Source organism: Aphelocoma coerulescens, chromosome 6 (genome assembly GCF_041296385.1).
Source record: "Aphelocoma coerulescens isolate FSJ_1873_10779 chromosome 6, UR_Acoe_1.0, whole genome shotgun sequence".
Classification (NCBI taxonomy): domain Eukaryota; kingdom Metazoa; phylum Chordata; class Aves; order Passeriformes; family Corvidae; genus Aphelocoma; species Aphelocoma coerulescens.
In genome coordinates this window covers 9967832-9986085 of record NC_091020.1, presented here as the reverse complement: position 1 = coordinate 9986085, position 18254 = coordinate 9967832, and the positions used below count along the sequence as shown (strand labels likewise).

Genomic DNA, 18254 nt, shown 5'->3' with positions numbered 1-18254 from the left:
TCAAAAGACCCTTTCAGTTTAGATTTTAAAAAGGTAATCTGATGTAATGAAAATTGCTTGAAAACATCTGGACTAAAGTAAAATCCAACAAGGAGCAATGGATAGGCTATTTTCAGCCTTGGGACATTCTGTTTCTTGCTTAAAAGCCTACATTTGTAGTGCTGACATCTCTATACAATGCTCACTTCTGTTAGTACTGTCCAGACAATTATAAAAATGATTTATCAAAAACCCAATGACCAGAACAATTTGGTACTTCAAAATTCCTTCTATTCCAGTTTCACTGATTACAGCAATCACTTCTTCAAGCAAGTCATTCAAACAACAAAAAAACCAGGAAAGACTGACATGGCTCATAAGACCTACGAGGAGGCAGGAGTGGGGTGAAGCCTTACTAGAACATAAAGATTTCCCATGATATGCACATACTTAACTGTAGCAGTGTTTTGTGTTTGGTCTTTTCCAAATGAATGAAAATCTAGACCTCAACCATAATCCAACGAGACTATACTGCATTTGCATCATCTTCAGATGTTGCATTTATAGTCTTTTTTTTAGATTAAAGTTTCAAATAATGGTAAAAAAACTGGAACCATAATTTCCAAAATTGCCCAGGTAATTTGAAAACTTTCTCAAGTCAATTTTGATGTTATTAAAGACAAGACTATACACCCACAAAGGCTGTGTGGTCCTGTGGTTGTTTGCAATTCTACAACTGAAGTAGAGTATTTCATTGACAAGACAGTCCTTAATTTTATTCAGTTATCTCAAAATGCAACCAATTCTTCTTACAGAGGAAGCAGACATGCTGCCAATATTTGCACATCTCATTGTTTTGTTCAGTCCTCTATCACTTAGTATGCTCTATCTTAACTCAATTACTTGTATCTGACATTTCTGAAAGTAACAAGTTCAGGCCAAACGTGCTAGTATACTAGGTAGTAGCATACATTTAAATGAGAAACTACAATTTGGTCAAAAAAATGCACTAAGCACATTCTGTAGATACTATCCCAGGTTTTACAGGTTTGGACCACAATCAGTAACACACATGTGCTAGGTGTTTCAGTGAAACATATTAGTGTTCTTCTATTTATTTTAATTATCCTTAAGTGCAAAGCATTGACTAACAGGAACAAGACTCATTGTAACAAGCTCCATCACTCCTCACTCTCAGAATATTCTCTTATATTCTGGAATCTGCACACAACACCTGCAGTAGAAAAAGTGATATTTTAGAAAGTGTATGTGCACATACTCATATATATACTGCTAGGCTAAAATTAAAATGGTAAGGAAAACAAAAACCAATTTCTAGTATAATAGTTAACTTCAATTTTACAAGAAAAGGAAACCAGACTTTTGGAAGACCAAAACATATATAATAAGGATGTGTGGTATTTGTGGAAAATAGAAAAAGTTGTATTTATAAATTAATTTCTTTACATATTTATCTTATTACTTAGTTTGTGTATTTTTGAATTACATTAATGGAAAATTTTAGAAAGGTCTTAAGTGAAGTTCTAAAACTTCCAAATAGAGACTTGCATGTAAAAGCAGAAGGTAACAAAGTCTCACATCCCAGCTGTTCTGGACTTCTAAAAGGACCCAGCACCCAATAGCATCCATCATGTACGTTTTAGTGGACAGAAGTGAGAAATGGAATTCCTTTTCTAATCTTGTATCAAAACTAATTACAGCTGTAATTCTGAGACAACTATTTTTAAAGGGTGAAGAAAAAGAGCAATATATTCCTTCAGTTTGACAAGTGACTTTGTTTTCTTGCTACATGGCTTTTTATCAGATTTTAGAATAAGCTGCGATTTGTGCCACAAAATACCCCCAACTGCTAACAGTCAGTTTTGAGGCTAAAACCAGTGAACTCATGCTTGACTGGAAAACGAGAAAGAGAAGCACAGGTAAAGTACTCTGGTACATTCTTCCCTCGTGCTGAAGGTTCTTCTCTGTAATTAAGCAAAAACAGGGAAGAGACTCGTCTTTTTAGACATCATTATCATTTTTCTTTCAATCTCATAGAAAAATCCAAAGGTAAGAGTTATACAGCTTCTTTCATAATATAAAAGGATTTCCTGAATACTGAATTTACATGGGAATCAACAGCAAATATGCAATTACTGGCCATTAAATAGACTGATTGGCTTCAAACAGCTTTCCCAAAAGACAAAAAGACCACAAGGCATCCATACACAGGCACTGCAGACACACACACACTTTTCTGTATATTAGAAACAAATCTAACAGTTGGAAACTGAGCATTACCCAGTGGAGAGTGTCTTTGTAAAGATACTCATAGCACATCTCCCTTAAGTATTCCTACTTGAGTCAAGTAGGCACCAAGGGTTTAAAGAGAGCCTGGAAAAGCAAATTTTGAAAGGCATAAGTGCCTTAAGTGATTCAAGCATTTAAAATGTCAATGACCTTTAGTACTTTTTCCTCTTTAAAAAGTCTACTGTATAGATGCCATACCTTTCTGTCAGCAACACCTCATACTGCACACTATGCAATGACAGACCCTGTATGTAGGACAAGGCCACTTGTCTCAACTCTCAGCTTCAATCCAGCCAAGCCATAAGGATGTAAAAATGGATAATAGTTCCATGTACAACAGAACAACAGTAAAATGAAAGCATATTAACAAAAGATTCCTAGTAAAGTCAAACAGCAAGAAACACAAGCAATCAGCAGCGCTTCCTCATTTGCAGTAATCAGCTTCAGATATTCCCAGAGTCCATCAAAATATCTCTGTGGGTATCATTGAGATCTTTCTAACAGCAATTTCTCCTAATTCCTTCAAAACCTGATGTAAGGCCATAGCATCCTCTAGCTCCCCTGACAAGGGATTCCACAGCCCTCTATTCAGTATCTCAATAACTACTTTTGTCTGGTGTCAATACTCTTACCTGCTAGGAACACTCATCTGGTGTCCCTTAACTGCTGTACTAGAAGAATGGGCAGTCATTCCCTCTTCACCCTCTCTTATATTTCTTTTGGACAGTACTGTTATACCCATTACTAATGTCCCTCAAATAAGATGAAAAGGTGAAATGATCCTAACTTATTTAGACATTCCTCATATGGAAACTATTACATACCTTTATTTACCACTCCTGACTCCTCTCCCTGTATCTGCTCCATTTCCCAAACTTTCCACTGAGATGAGGTTAAAGAGTCCAGACAAACAAAATACAGTTATGGATTCAGTGTATTGTATGTGCAAGATGTATTGTGATCCCTTTTTCAGACCACTTACAGAAGCTCAGAGACAATCACTGCCTATGGCACACAGATTTACCTAAACTCAATCTTTGGTCTGTGCCATTTTCAGATTTAAACACTCCTCTGTTCCTGAAAGGGCAGGGCAGATGCACGCAACAAGAGGAAGAGCTCATTAACAAGAATTAGGCTTAAGCTCTAAGAGACTTTAAAGCAATATAATAAAAACAAAGCCATGTCCAGCACAAGCAGGCCCAAACTAAAGCATCAGACCCCATGATTCTCTTAAATGATAGGAGCCCTACTTTTCCCTTTATATAAAGTTGCTGTTCTCACAGATTAGTCTCAGGCATAATCCTAGAATGACCTAACTAGACTTTTTATTTCATGCACGTAGGAAAAAGAAAAGTAACTTGGTTTTGCCTGGAAGTGGAATGGCAAACCCACAAAAAAGAAAAATAAAAACTACTACAGTACATAGCACTGTTGAACAAAAGCATGTAATTAACACCCAACCCATCATCACTCCCAGAAATAAAGCTCATCTGTAACACACTGTGTGTTCCAATACAGCTTCATCCATAGTGGTTTCCTCACATTTCTTTTTCTGCTTACTGCTTACTCTTTCCTGGCTTCTAAGTTCTGGAAAAACAGATGCAAGGATGACTTCCAAGTGACAAGAATTTTGCATGTACAAAGAAAAATATTAGCACTAGTAACTTTCATCCACTAAGTTTTAGCTTAAAGAAATCCTAAGCATGTATGCCAATATCAACAGACAGATGGCAAAACAAATTAATACAACACTGTGGAAATTCCATGGAGAACAGCAAAACAGTCAGATGTCTGAAGTAAACAGTCACCAAGATCTTCACATACATTGTTCTATGAACAAGTTCTATGTTCTATGTACAAGTTCTATGAAATTTTCAAAAGAAACAGAAAAAAATCAAAACTTCAGAATTTACTTCACTGTACAAACAGGAATTTTACTTCCATACATCAACTGACATGCAAGACAATCTTTTCAAAAGTGTGAGGGCTCCCTCTTCTGACAACACTTTGACCAAACTGCAGAACTTGTAGGCTGTGTTGTTTTAGAAAAAAATCTTGGCTCACATACATGATATTTCCTATTAGTTTAGAAAGCTGAGAGTGTTTTAATCTTAAGGGAAAATAAACCTAAGCCCAAGAAACTGGTAATTATTTTTTTTATATGAAAATTTACTTGAATCTAACAAAGTAGTGTTTAAAAATAATGCATATTTTGATAGTGTAACTTGCAAGGAACTACCTAAAATAGGAAACACAGTGCAAGACTGATACGACAGTATTCAAGAGATTAATAGATGAGGTGAGCTGTGTCCATAATCAGAAGATAAAATAACAAAAGGCACCTTATAACCAAACACAGACCTACTGAAGTAATATCTGAATAATCCTTAAAACAGACATCACTAGATTTACAGACACAGCTCCCTTCTAAATCAGACCACAAAATCCTTGGTTAAGCAGGCACTGAAAGTCAATAGTGCTCAATGACATAAATACATAGCTGACAATCACAGACTCTGTTTTAATCTTTTTCTTTTAATATATATTTGTGATCACTTCTCCTTCTGTTGAGCTGCTGCCACTCCCTTTGGGCTGATTACTCAGGCCGGCTTTCCTTTTAACAAACCCCTTCAACCTTGGCTGGGCAAACCTGAAACAGCTCCTCTGTACCCTCAGAATCATAGGATAAACAAGAAAATACACAGGCCAATGGTAAGCCCTTAATCAGTAACACCCAAATACAATAAATTCAAAAGCACTACAGCTAGTATATTTATGTCATTTCCACAGAGGATGTCTGTCTTGGGGTGATCAACTTTCACACAAGAGCTGCTCACTTAAACATACTGCAAGCATTCCTTGAAAGCAGATGCCTTGTTAATTCACAAAACTTAGAAAGTTTCACACATCCCTTTACAATAGAAAAGATTCAAGCCCTTCTCTGCAAAATGTATCCCCTCTCCAGGTCCTGTTCACTAAACTCAATACAATCAACAAAGCAAGCCAGGGCAAGATTTTGCTCCTGTGGTCTACAAGAGGTGACTGTGTCACAAGCACTTCGCTGTTTCTCATTTAAAATACTGCTGCACACTCTTTTAACTTGGTCTAAAATCTGTGTACAAAACAGATCTCCTCCCTTCATCTGAGAACCACACAAATAAATCATCATTCCCAGGATACAGAAATTTCCTTTTCATCCTCATGAAAGATTGATGCCCGATCCATAGCTTATTTCCCCATTGTTCTCTCTCCTCTGGAGACTGCTGATATTACTTACGCTCTCTGGCTGATGATCTCTGAATCTAATCACCCAGAGTTTCCAAAATCCCAAAGGCACAGTGTGAACACATCAGGACAAGCTCAGTTGTGCTTGTAGCAATATGATGCAAATCTGGTATGTTCCTGAGTCCAATTTTTAACTGAACAGCACTCACACTTTAAAACACTCCAATTTATGTATACTTCAGTAACACACGAGCGAACAGCTGAACAGGCCAAGTTAATTTCATTTAGCACAAGAGTCAACAGGAGCAGAGACCAACTGTCCACAGCCTCTACCATGGAGCCACATCAGCAACCCCAGAGACGAGGGGGGCGAGCACTAAATCTGCAAGATGGGTGAGCACAGTAGCTCTCGTGGCTTGCAAGTATGATACCACTGGGATTTTTATAGGTGCCTTCTGTCAGCAGTAATAATAACGTGCTGCATGCAAAACAAAATTCATTTTGTGAAACAGCAGTCCCCACATGCAATGGAGACAGGCAACAGAGAGAACAGAACAGCTCCTCTGATCACATGGCCTAAGCAGACATCTATTTACATACAGAACTAACAAAATTCACTTCAGATTTAGTTTCCACTGAACCTTAATAGAGCTTAGCAAGCCCCTCCCAAGAAAACAAGCATGTGTGTTTTAGAAGTACTTCCGAAGTGTTGAAGAAAAATACTACAATTTCTACTGCATCTCATTTAATCTTTCATTATGCTTTAATTAACATAGTTTCTGATTGTCACTCATGATGTACATTAATAGCAGTCCAACTTGCATTTGAGACCTACTATTCATTTCTCTTTTCCATCTTCCCCATGAAAGAGCTAATACCTAAGACCTGAAGCCATAAAACCCACCCCAATTTTTAAAAGGCTGTACAGTTTAAATTCACCATCTCACCAAACAGGAGAATTTTCCTGCTACACCAGCAAAGCACAGTCTACACAAACACCACTGCAATATAACATTAAAGTTTTACAAAAAAGGGAAAGAAGACTAACTCTTAAAAAAAAAAAATACACTGGAAATATTAATACAATTTCTTACTAAATCTGGTTTTCATAAAACAAGAAAAGGGAATTTCTCACCTTACCATCAGGAAGCTTAGGTATCACTGAAGCACCCAAATTACATGTATAAAATTTAAAGTTAAGCTAGTTTATAAAGTATAATTATTGTTTCAGCTGAAGTTACCAGCTAAATAGCTGCTCACTTAGATGACAACTGCAAACATTTACTCTTGAAAATGGAAATAAAGCCAAAAGCAATGAGACATATAGGCAAAGTAGTCACTTTCATATTACTTTTCTTTCTATTTTAAATCAACTTGTTTTACCTTCTCACAGAAGTCAGCAAGGGCTGTGAAGTCCCATTTCTTGGAATAAGCAACATTGTACCTCAATATGGCCTCCTAGGGAAGAAGCACAACAAAACAGAGCTTAGAGGTAATTATTAATGGAAGAAAAACCATTTAAGGCAATTTCCTTGTTGAAGGAACAGCACCATCTGGTGGCTAAAACCTGCCACAGAGCCTGCCAAAATAGTGCAAATCCTTGATACTGAACCCTCTGTTTTGGGTTTAGCAGTGAATAAGCTTCAGACCATGGGGGTTTTTTCTCCGAACACAAAACAAGACAAGGCATGCTTGCGTCTCCCAACAAACATAAATGTTCCCCACCCCGTGCTTGCTCATGTTGAAAGTACTAATAAAAGGTATTTGAGGTATAAAAGCAATCTAGCAGAAGTTGCATCAATTTAGGAACTTAAAGAATCAGAACCACCGCAAAATTAAATAGACGATTTACAACACCACTACCCTTTAAAAAATCACAAGAAAAAAAAAAAACAAATAAAATAACGTCAAGGGAAGTCTCCTCAGTTGCTGGGGAGCAACTATTTGTTCATTTGAAGTTTATCTATGGCTTTCACATTCTCCTCCTTCCCTGCCTACATTATTCTTCACAAAAAACCTAATAGCAACTCTAAGCCACACCAAATCACAATTCATGTACTGTAAGACTTCATGCCAGTGTTACTGTAAGAGTTATCAAAAGAGCATTAGTCTCCAAATCCACAGATTTTTGTCAGCAGCTTGAATTGTGATTTTAGTGGAGTGAACTGATGCGAAGAGTTACTATTTCCAACCCGCTCACCTGTGCATCCCTGACCATCTGGCTACACAAAACCCTCACGCTACATTTACCACAGACTAGCATATACTGCTGGACAAACAGTTTTCTGTAGACTTTAAAATGGCAATTCATTTTAATAATCTGAATAAATTCAGTGGTAACACTTAGGACTTCATTCATTAGGGAGACCCTTGAACAGCAGAGATTTTTTTATAGTTTATTTTTCTTAGTGATTAAACAAATAGGACCAAGCCAGAATCACTGGCAGTATACAGACAACCTGAATGTATTGATATGCATATAGGTTGGATTTCAAACTGACAAGCTTACCTTCAAATCATGTGAGCAGGTAAATTTGTTAAGTAAGGCAGTTTGGATTAGTTCCCATCGACTTCCAGCAGTTCTATCCCCATTCTTTAAAGTAAAAACCCAAAAGAAAGTCAGATTGAGTCATTTGAAACAGAAAGATACATTTACTAATAACTGCCATCTGTAAAATTGGTCAGTGAAAAGACTGAGTGTATTTAATGGAGGCTATAAGAATTCTTCATTCCTGAATCAAGGATAGATAACCATTATGGAGTTTTTACTACAGGACACACTTGCTGATTATATTCACCCTAGTCTGAAGTATTCCAGTGGGTATGTTGATGTCTCAAGCAGTGACAATACCAGATCAACAAACCATGCAGGGCTAATCTCTGCCTATGTCTTAGCAGAACAAGTCAGATACACCTCACTATCAGCAATACCTGACAGAGTATTATAATCCAACTGTGGTTACAAATTCATTCACATCTGTTGAAATTGCAAATTACTTCACACATGCACACAATATATAACATATAAATATGTAAGTAAATAAATATATCACTTATAAGGAGTCCAAGTTTACAGTCCATGTAAGTACAGAAATATATATATCATCAAATCATTGATCAGGCAAAAGAATTACAAGGAAAAAATTTGCCCTGTCTGAAGCATCATGACCCAAATTCCAGTTTTTCAGACTTCATTTTCTAATTCCATAGTCAGTTTGACAATTGAGCAAATGCAGTAAAATGAAAACTCATCTATGTCTAAACAAACTTATTTGATTACACAACTGTAAATACTTAATCTTACCTCATCCTCTACAGGATACAAATTTTGTTCTGAGCAGGGCATTTTAACATGCTTGTTGTCCCACAAATCTTTGTAGTGAGTTGGAAAGGGTTTAGGTACCTCTCCTTCCCTTAGAAGATCTACCTGTTAACACAGGAGAGAAGGCAAAAAAAAAAAAGCAGACTCTACTTTCAGTTTTTAAATGGAAGAAATAAAAAGTAAGCAAAAATACAGTTTTAAAAGTTCTCATGTACAGCCATCCTGTCTGGAATGGGGAAAGCTACCAACCCACCGCTGAGAGCTACACAGAAAAAAATCCATCTGTTAATCTTACATTATACTTGTTGAAAAGAACTCCACCTTATCATTAGACCTCTTGAAACACACTCAAATAAAAGTAATATATTCAATTACTATATATCCAATCACCAGCTGAAGATTTCCTCATTTATCAGTTTAAGTATCGACAGTATTTTCATCCAAACATTTTCAAAATGTAGTTACAAATGTACCCATAATCATGTGCAGAAGTAGTATTTTTAACCTAACCCTCAAAGGGATGAGAAATCATTATAGATAGAGCAATACCTCGAATTTACTCCAGAACAAACTCAAATTTACTTACAGAACATCAAAAAAAGCAAAAACAAAGAACACCATGTTCCTAAAGACCTAACTTGTTATACAGCCCTTTGGCAGCACTAAGTCTCTCAGAGTATGTGTTTAAACTAAATGTGGCTTTCTTTTGGTTGGGATTTATCCATAACCTTACAGGTTTCTGGTCACATTTTATTTCAACAATATTTAGGCTGCCTTTTACTTCAAAGGATTAAAGGCAAACATACCAGATTTGATCTAAAATGCAGTGGTTAAACTGCTAGAAACTCTGCTTCATTCTCTGTCTTTTCCATATCTTGAATATCTTGAGCCGTTTGTATGTCTTGAACCCAAACCAGAATCACATTAAAATAAAAACAGAGCATGAAAATGTTGGAAGTACTAATTTTACTTGTAGACGTATTTAAATTCCTACACTTTACAACTCAGTCAAGGAAGCACACACAGCTCCACGCAGAAGAAAAATACTTGCCCCTAACAAGACAGAGGCAGTAAAACCATTATTCTGTTTCTTCTGGATCTTAATATCCTAATTCTCTGCACCAGAATAGCCAATTTTCAGGAAAATCAGCTGCCCAGTCTGCTTGCAAGGTATGGAAAAGAAACAGTACTAGCAGGATGCCAAAATGTAAGACTAACACATGGCATTTCATGTTATTGAACACTTCAGGCACAACTCTGATTTGAGGCAATGCAGTGCATTACTGTACCCTGACAGTCACGGTGTGGTTGGCTGAGGGCCGCAGGTGGGGCAGGCGGGCCCCACACACTGGCATCCTTCTCATCTCTTCAATCGGGGTTCCAAACCATTTCTTGTTGCTTGGAAGAGGGGGTGGTGTATATTTAGCAATCTTCCTTCCTGGCCTCTGGGGTTTGAATTCACACTTTTCTTTCCTGCTGTTAAAATAAAATGCATTGAAACTTTTTATTTCCACTGAAAAAAACAGGTAGGCAAATACACAAACTTCCATTGCAGGGTTACAATAATAATAGTCAGTTTATTTGCCAGCCTTTGCTGTGGCCTCAGGCCAAAGCTTTATTTGGGGAAAACTTCCGCCACCACCAGCTTTCCCCTGCCCAACACACAAAGTACATGTCTACAAAAACACTCCTCTCTACAGGCTAAAAAACTCCTTCACAGATCTGCAGTGGGTTAGCAAGGCAGAATATCCCTCTGCAGAGCCATGCTCCTTCCCAACAAGGTCTGTTTATCCATGGACAATGCCCCAGTAAAGATGTGCAAAACTACTTTCTTGCCCTACTTGAAGGACTTAAGTAAAATTGCATGTCATACAAAATACACAGCCCTTTTGTTTCTGCTCACTCCTTAGATGCTTCTTCACTTTCTCAGCTCCTACTGAAATCTAAGGTCTTCAGAGCAGAGATTATCCTTTTGTCCTTCCACAACACCTGGCATGCAGAGTCCTGTGCCATGTTCAGGACTCCTATTTCCATTACTGCAGTGTGTAACCACCAGTCCTTCTCTCTCCCAAATTATGAATAGAGCCAAACAAACAAACAAAAAAAAACCCAAACCCAAAATATCAACAAAAAACCCCAAAAATCTCCACAACGGCTCTCAAGTGAATTTTTCCATGTCTATTTCAACCGAAGCATGAAAGCACTGATGGTTTAACAAAATAGATTTGCTGTCTTCAACAAATGAAACTAGTAAGAATTGTAATTGCACTAGACAAACATATCCTTTAAAGACCCCATGAATAGCCCCATTAAAAATAAGGTATTTCAATCTTATGTCCGTTTTTTTTGTATCTTTAAATACATTTTGCAAAACTCTTTATACAATCCAGCCTCTGAAATTCTATCACCAAAGAGGAAATCCCCAAGCATGAGAAAAAACAGATGAAGAGGCAGACAGAATGCTACCTTTTCTCCTCAACTTTAGGTATCCTCATGAAGTGAGAGGTGATTTTGGAGTCTCTCTTCACACCCTGTTTTGCACCTTTGCATTCTGATGATGGAGCAGGAGAGATCCCAGGTGACTTTGTATGCAGGCCGTCCTCTTTAACAGAATTATCTACTTCTTCAAAGCTTTCACAGCCCTTGGCAGAAAAACGTGATTTCCTTGACTCCAATTCAGCATCCCCATATTGAATTCTGAAAGATTTGTTTATGGGTTTTGACATATTAATCTCCTCTCGTTCATCCAGAAATGGACTTGTTTCTTCATCGGCCTCTGACCCATGGCAGCTATTTTTAGAATTATCCACATCCATCGGCGATTCCGGCTCACTTTCTTTTTCAAAAGCAGGCGAGTCCCCTGAACTGCTCTGACATTTGCTCAGTTTCCCAGGACCTCCAAGATCAGATATACAGGCATCACAACCAGCATCTGAAAGTGGACTTTCTGGAACTACATCCCCTTCCTCTTGTTCACCCATTGAACAGACAGAACTGCAACTCTTCAGCTTCTGTGAATTGCATGAAGCCACTTGTCCATCTGTCTCGATGTCTTTTGAAGAAGGTTTTGAATTTCCTGGTTTTGAAGCCCGGCTTGATGATAACTTCCTCTGAGCCCAAGTGGCACTGCTTTCTTCACAGCCTCTCTGCTTGCCAGTTTTGTGCATCTGATCAATGTTGGCATTTTTAAAGAGGTCTCCAGACTGCAGACCCTTCACAGGATCTGTATCTAAGACTGCATCTTTGTCCTCAGCCTCCCAGCTACACATGCTGCCTGTCTGAGGCAAATTTACTTGCTTTGCACCAACTTCCACAGATATTTTTGCATAATTTTGCTGACAAGTATTCTCTAGCTTTTTCACATCATGCTCACAAAAGTTATCTTTTTTAATGGAAGTCATCTTAGGATTTGCTTCAGTATTGTTATTAATTTTGCTGTGTAAGCTGTGGAAGAGAAGTAAGGGAATTCAAAGTCTTACTTCCAAATGAAATTTCTGTGCATATTTTTTTTAAGCAACAATGATAAACAAACAATAGAAAGTACAGATTTTTATTCATTCTACTCTGTAAGTAAGCACTACCAGGATCAACAAGTTTTACTGCACTAAGGAATGTAGCTCACTAGCAACCTATTTCCATTTAAAGGCTCCAAAGGATGATCAGCCAGTTGCTTACCTCAGGAATCTATTCCTGTCATTCATTATCCTTATTTTCAAATCTAAACAATACGAGGCTATTATTTAGATATTTTCTCCAGATGAAAAAAAAAATAAGAAGCTGTGACAAAGTCCTCCATAACTTTCATTTTTATCCATTAAATAAATGAGCAAGGAAATCAATGGTGTTATGGCCATTCCCTCAGAGCTACAAATTCATCTTTTAGAAGAGCAGGGCACAGCTCTGCTCCACAGTCTCCTATTACTCCCTTACTCTTATAAACAGCCCATGACTCTTGAAAAAAACTCCATACAAAAGCTCAAGGGTAAAACACATCTCAAACTGATAACAAAAAAGATGCACTAAATCAGGGGCTTTTAAGAGGAAAATAACCTGATTTGTCTTTGTGTAAGGCAGTGCAGGATAGAAACGTATCTTAATGGTTACAAAAGGAAATGAAGTGAGTTTTGTATGACCAGGTGTTAGAAAGTTGTTTCACATTTAGATATTAATTAATGTGTCAGCATATTGATAAAGGTAATTACTTAGAAGACACATGAATATAAAAACAAAATCTGACTAGTCTTGATGAATACATCACTCTGAACAATATCTTCTCCTGAATGTTTTGTTACAACACAGTATATTCCCAGTGCAAACTGAGCACACTAAACTCTGTATGCCTGATCACTGCCCAGCTTCCCATTTACACTAAATAGGAAAATATGCAATTACCACACAATTCTAAATTCAGCCACTGAACATTTTAATAATTATAGATTCCTAAAAGCATTAATTCTCTTCATGAATGGTAACAGATCGTCTTCTAAAAGACCACTCAGGATAAGGAGAGCTGATAGCTTGAAACTTCATCCACAGGATGATTATTTGAAAACAAAAGGATTTTAGTGGGGTTTATTTCTTGATAATTTAAATTCCCATGTAGGCATTTATTCCTGCAAATTTTGATGAACAAAAACGAGAGTTACAATACTGCTGCCATCTCAATGACTCTTTAAAGGTATTGACAATATCTGCTGCCAACTTGAGAAATTAAACCTAACACAAAGACAAATTTAAATTAAAATTGTGATGTTAACTGCAATAGACACATGAAATGTTTACACAACTAAAGGCTTCTTAGAGCTGCCTAGGCTCTAACATGTCAGCAGGGATGGAGGAGAGCATAGAACAGCAATACTCTAAATGGAATTTTAAAAAAATAAAATAATTCATTCCCTCCTTAAGAATCCTCTTAACATCATTGATTTAGTGCAACCTCTAAGCCTGTAATTAGCTCTACATACTTCTGTATTAATCATTATCACAAGTCTTTCCAGCTGTTTTTAACACTGCTACGGACTTCAATCTTTATTTATTAGCAAACATCAATGAAAAATAAAACAGCATATTTGAAATTGCAACTACAGAAAAACAGTATCTGATATTCCTCTGCACCAGATAGTTAAATTCTTTGGAGTATAATTTTAATGCTGCCTTGCAATCACTGTTCCTGACAGACCACATTAGCCAAAAATATCAAACTTTACCTGATAACATTCAGCAGCAAAAATTTGTAAAATCTTTCATTAAAAAACATCAATGCACCTGTAAATTCTGGCTGTATTAAATCAAGCTGCACATGTTTAAACTACAATCACAGTCCACTGAGACAAACCAAAACAGATTTTTGTCTGTAAATTAACAGCAAGCCAGTGAATTGATCACAGGACTATCAGCAAAAATCTGCAACTGTTAAGTGTCCTATGCCAAACAAAAATGAAAGCAGAACTGTTGACCAAAGACATAGTCTGGTATTACAACTAAACTGATCCAGTGTTTGGCTGCCACTGGAAGCAACACTCCCACTTAGCCTTCCCTTGCTCCAGGTTCTCATCTTTTTCTTTGCAGCAGCCAATGTATTTATTCATCTGAACAGTGAGGTGCTTCAGTAATCGATGTGAGCAATATGTTTGGGCTTGGGTGTTTAGAGGGGACGGTGGGGACCAGGCAGCTGCTCGTAGTGAAAATGTCTCAGTTTGTTACTCAAGAGGATGTGCCAAGGTAAGGAAAGAAATGGGGCTGCCTCCATTCAGCCAGCTGTACTGGCAACCTGCACTTTTACCTCCCACCAGGCCCCCTCAAAGAACACAACTTTTGAATATGTTTATGTTGTGCTTTTTACCTTTTGGACTCCGTTGTCTTGGGTCCTTTATTCTCCAACCAACTGGTAATTGTCCGCTGCTTACAAACTGAAAAACCACAGTTCACTGTTATTACATGAAAGATGATAAAACTGCAACATCATTGCATATGAAAAAGATAATTTGTACTGGGTGAAGATAAAAACACCTCCAATTAAGCACTCATTAGCATCTCTATTATACAGAGCATCCACACAGTAGCAGTATTTAAACTACATGTGATGCAATATTTAATTTGCATCAGTCAGCAGCTGTAGGTTTTGTAATAATATTTATAAATTCCAGGCTTGGTCAATGGTGGAATTTGTTTCATCCAGTTTTTTTTAAAATATAGTTAAAAGGTTAAAAATATGCAGTGAATTTGTAGAATTAAAAAAAAAAGAAAAAACAAAGAAACTTGAACTTTCTAGCCCTCATCACTACCTTTAATCACTACCACTGTGAGCCCCAAAAACATCTGCTGAATACTGGAATGAAGAGGCAACCTGACATAACTTAAAATGAAAAAAGAAGAAAACAACAAGGCATCTTTGAGGACCCATCCAAGAACTTTATTTGTATGTAGCATACTGTGAAACATAAGGCTCAATATAAGCACAGCACACACTAGAAGTGACAAGCACTCAGGACTTTTTCTTCTCTCCTCCATCCATAAACAGTTTGAAAAGCTTTTCAATGCTTACTCCCCTAAACAGCAACAAAATGAAGGATACAATTTTTTCAGATTTATTACCAACAACACAGTTCCAGTCTTATCTGTGTGTTGTTGCAGTTCAGACAAGCTTTCAGCAGAACAGCAACGTGGACTAATTATGCAGAGACTTGGGGGGGGCGGAATAGGGAGAAAAAATTCAAAGCAATTCTTTCAAAACTGGAAACAGTCTTTATTAGTTTAAGGGGTGTTTAGTTTTATTGTTGTTATTCAAAGATACTCTGCAAATTTGGCAACTAGCTTCAATTCCTTTTCTTTCCATTTGCCAAGAGAAAGCCACCACTGACTGTGCAAGGTGCTTGCTCACTGCTTTCACCTGGGTGAGCAACAGCTGGAGTACCTTACTGTAACAACAGTTTTGCAGAACTGAAAAACCAGTAAAGCAGATCTGGTTCTTCTGAGTGAATATGGGAAGTCCCAGCTGTGTTCTGCAAATGGGGGTTGTGTAACTCGTAAGAAAGACAGCTTAGGCTATAGGTAACTTAAGAGACATTGTTTCATAAACATTTTCCCTAACGTTCAAGGCCTTCAACACTTTTATACAGCTGCTTATCAAATACCCTCATCAGAGGATATCAGAATTTTTAGAATGAGAAGTAATCTCCAGAAAATACTAAAATCATTTTCAGTTCTTCTGTTATGGCACAAACAATAGTGCAAAACTGCCACCATGTGATTGGGTTACTAGGGAGCAACATCAAGCTGGATGGAGGGTCCAAGCACAAGGATACCTGTGCCATCATCAGCCATTCAGTGTTTCAAAAAACACTCAGCTTCACCCTTCTCAGACAAAAATAACAGACTGACAGATTTTATGAACTAAAATATTTTTATTTCCAAAGATGCACTAAATTTAAATCTAGTAGTCATTCTGATTAGCAGATTTCACCTTCTTACATTTGAAGTGTTAATCCAAATTGCCTAAAGGTAAGCAGCCATTAAAAAAAAAAAAAAAAACAACAAAACCCTGAAGAGACATGTTAAAACATGGGACAAATAAACCTCTTCAAAGGCAGCTGATTACCTCTTGAGGTTTAAACTTGTGCTGAGGAAGAAATACTTATTCACTAGCACAATAAATAGAAATGAGGGCAGCAGCATCAGAACAGAACAAAATGGCTTTAGTTTGAACTTCAACATCTGAGCAGCCATGTAAGTCCTCCAACCAATGTAACACACATCACTTTCATACTTCCAGCAAGGCTTTTTGCTACAGATAAGGTGGTGAAAACAAGAGGCAACAAAAAGACAATACATGCTTATTCTCAGTGTAAACAACAGAACCAGACTTTGCTGTCATGGTTTTTTTTTTTTAATGGCATCTTTATTTCTACTCAAGATTCCCCAAATCATTCCCATAAAACAAAACACTCCCTACAATCTACCTTTGAGGGAAACAACTTAAGTAAGAATCTTCTAAAAATTATCACTCTGTAGGAGTGTACACCTCTAACTCCAAACTATTATCTACTCAAAGCTGCCTCTTAATTAGGGGTTAGAGAGGTTTAACTCATCAGTTGCAGATGACAGCAAGTCTGTCTGTGGTCTTTTTCCCCTTCCATGCACTCCTCTCTATTCCTGAAAGAGGTATTTTACTGTGCACTAAACTTTTATTTTGTCAGCGTTAGCTCCGAATAGAAAACAAAACTAAGGTAGCCACGTGGGAACTTCGTCTACACAGCTGTGTTAGGCGGCAGAAGGACCAGCCACCCCACCCCACGGGCCAGCAGCGCTCCAGGCTGGCAGCCACGTGCTTATGTGAGCTCCCGTCGTTACCCTTGGCTTTTCCTGGGTGACAGCCTGGCACAGCCCCCGCTGAAAGCCCTTTTTCCCGCAGCAAGTATTCGTCCCCTCCCTTGCGGAACACGCTACCTTTAGCGGCTCATACCTCTCTTCAATGATTTGCACTGTTAGTGGAAACTTGCAAAGAATCAGGCATAAAACCAATATAAAGATCCTGCACCCAAAGCCGTCCCCAAGGGGAAGCAGCGCGCACGGACCACCGGGCTGGGATACGGGGGACACGCTGGCACCGGGAAGCGAAGTTAAGAGACAATTCCAGCCCGACGAGGAAGGGCAGCTCCGGGGAGGCTCGGTGCACAGGCACATGCGGTCCCCGCCGTTCAACGCTGCCCACGCCGGCAGCAGCACGGCAGAGATGCCGTGACAGGCAGAGAGGGACACGGCGACTCGGCGGAGCCCCCGGCCCGGTCACCTCCTCCTCCTCCTCCTCCCGCCCAGCCCCAGGCGGGACCGCGGGCGGGTCGGGCTGGCTGGGGGCGCCGAGCAGCGCTCCCGGCTCGGGCCAGTTCAGCGCTGCCCAGGCCCCGCAGGCACCGCCGGCCCGTCCCCGCACCCCCAGCGAGCAGGCGGCCAAAGGAGGCGGGGGCGGCACAGACCCCAGCGAGCCCCGCTCCGCGCGCCGCCGCTCCCGCCGCCCCGGGGCTGGTACAAACCTTTATTCCCCACGGCGGTGGCGGAGCTGCTGCCCCCGGGCCCCTCCTGCCGCTCTCCCTGGGAGCCGCCGCCGGGGCTGCCGGGGCCGGGCCGGGCTCTCTTCCGCGGGGGTTCCCGCCCGCAGCCCGCGCTCATCCTCGGCGGGGCCGCCCTGCCCGCCGGGGCCGGCCGGCACCCGCCCCCCGGGGACGGCGCAACGCTGCGGCAGCGGCTCCGCCCGTCCGCATCCTCCGTCCCGCACGCCGGGCTCTTCCCAAGGCGCGGGGGGCGCGGCGGGGCCGGGAACGAGAGGCGTCCAGCAAGCGGGGCCCGGCGCTCGCAGCAAGATGGCGGCCGGCGCGCCTCACCCTGTCGCCATGGCGACCCGCAAAGCAGCGAGGTCGGGCAG

At 39.5% G+C, this 18254-nt stretch overlaps 1 protein-coding gene across 2 annotated transcripts in view; it reads right to left on the bottom strand.

Annotated features, from left to right (window-relative positions):
* The window catches only part of PARG (poly(ADP-ribose) glycohydrolase), a 61599-nt gene extending 43379 nt beyond the window's left edge, over positions 1-18220 (bottom strand). Inside the window, exons 1-7 of one of the 2 annotated variants that reach the window (XM_069019187.1) lie at positions 17866-18220; positions 14679-14745; positions 11303-12280; positions 10126-10312; positions 8819-8941; positions 8024-8107; positions 6898-6972 (exon numbers count right to left, since the gene is read on the bottom strand). In XM_069019187.1, coding sequence (XP_068875288.1) covers positions 6898-6972; positions 8024-8107; positions 8819-8941; positions 10126-10312; positions 11303-12280; positions 14679-14745; positions 17866-18001 — 1650 coding nt within the window. In that variant the 5' untranslated portion in view covers positions 18002-18220. The remainder of the gene's footprint in view (positions 1-6897; positions 6973-8023; positions 8108-8818; positions 8942-10125; positions 10313-11302; positions 12281-14678; positions 14746-17865) is intronic. The other variant, XM_069019186.1, reaches the window with a different exon arrangement.
* Positions 18221-18254: the final 34 nt, after the last annotated feature.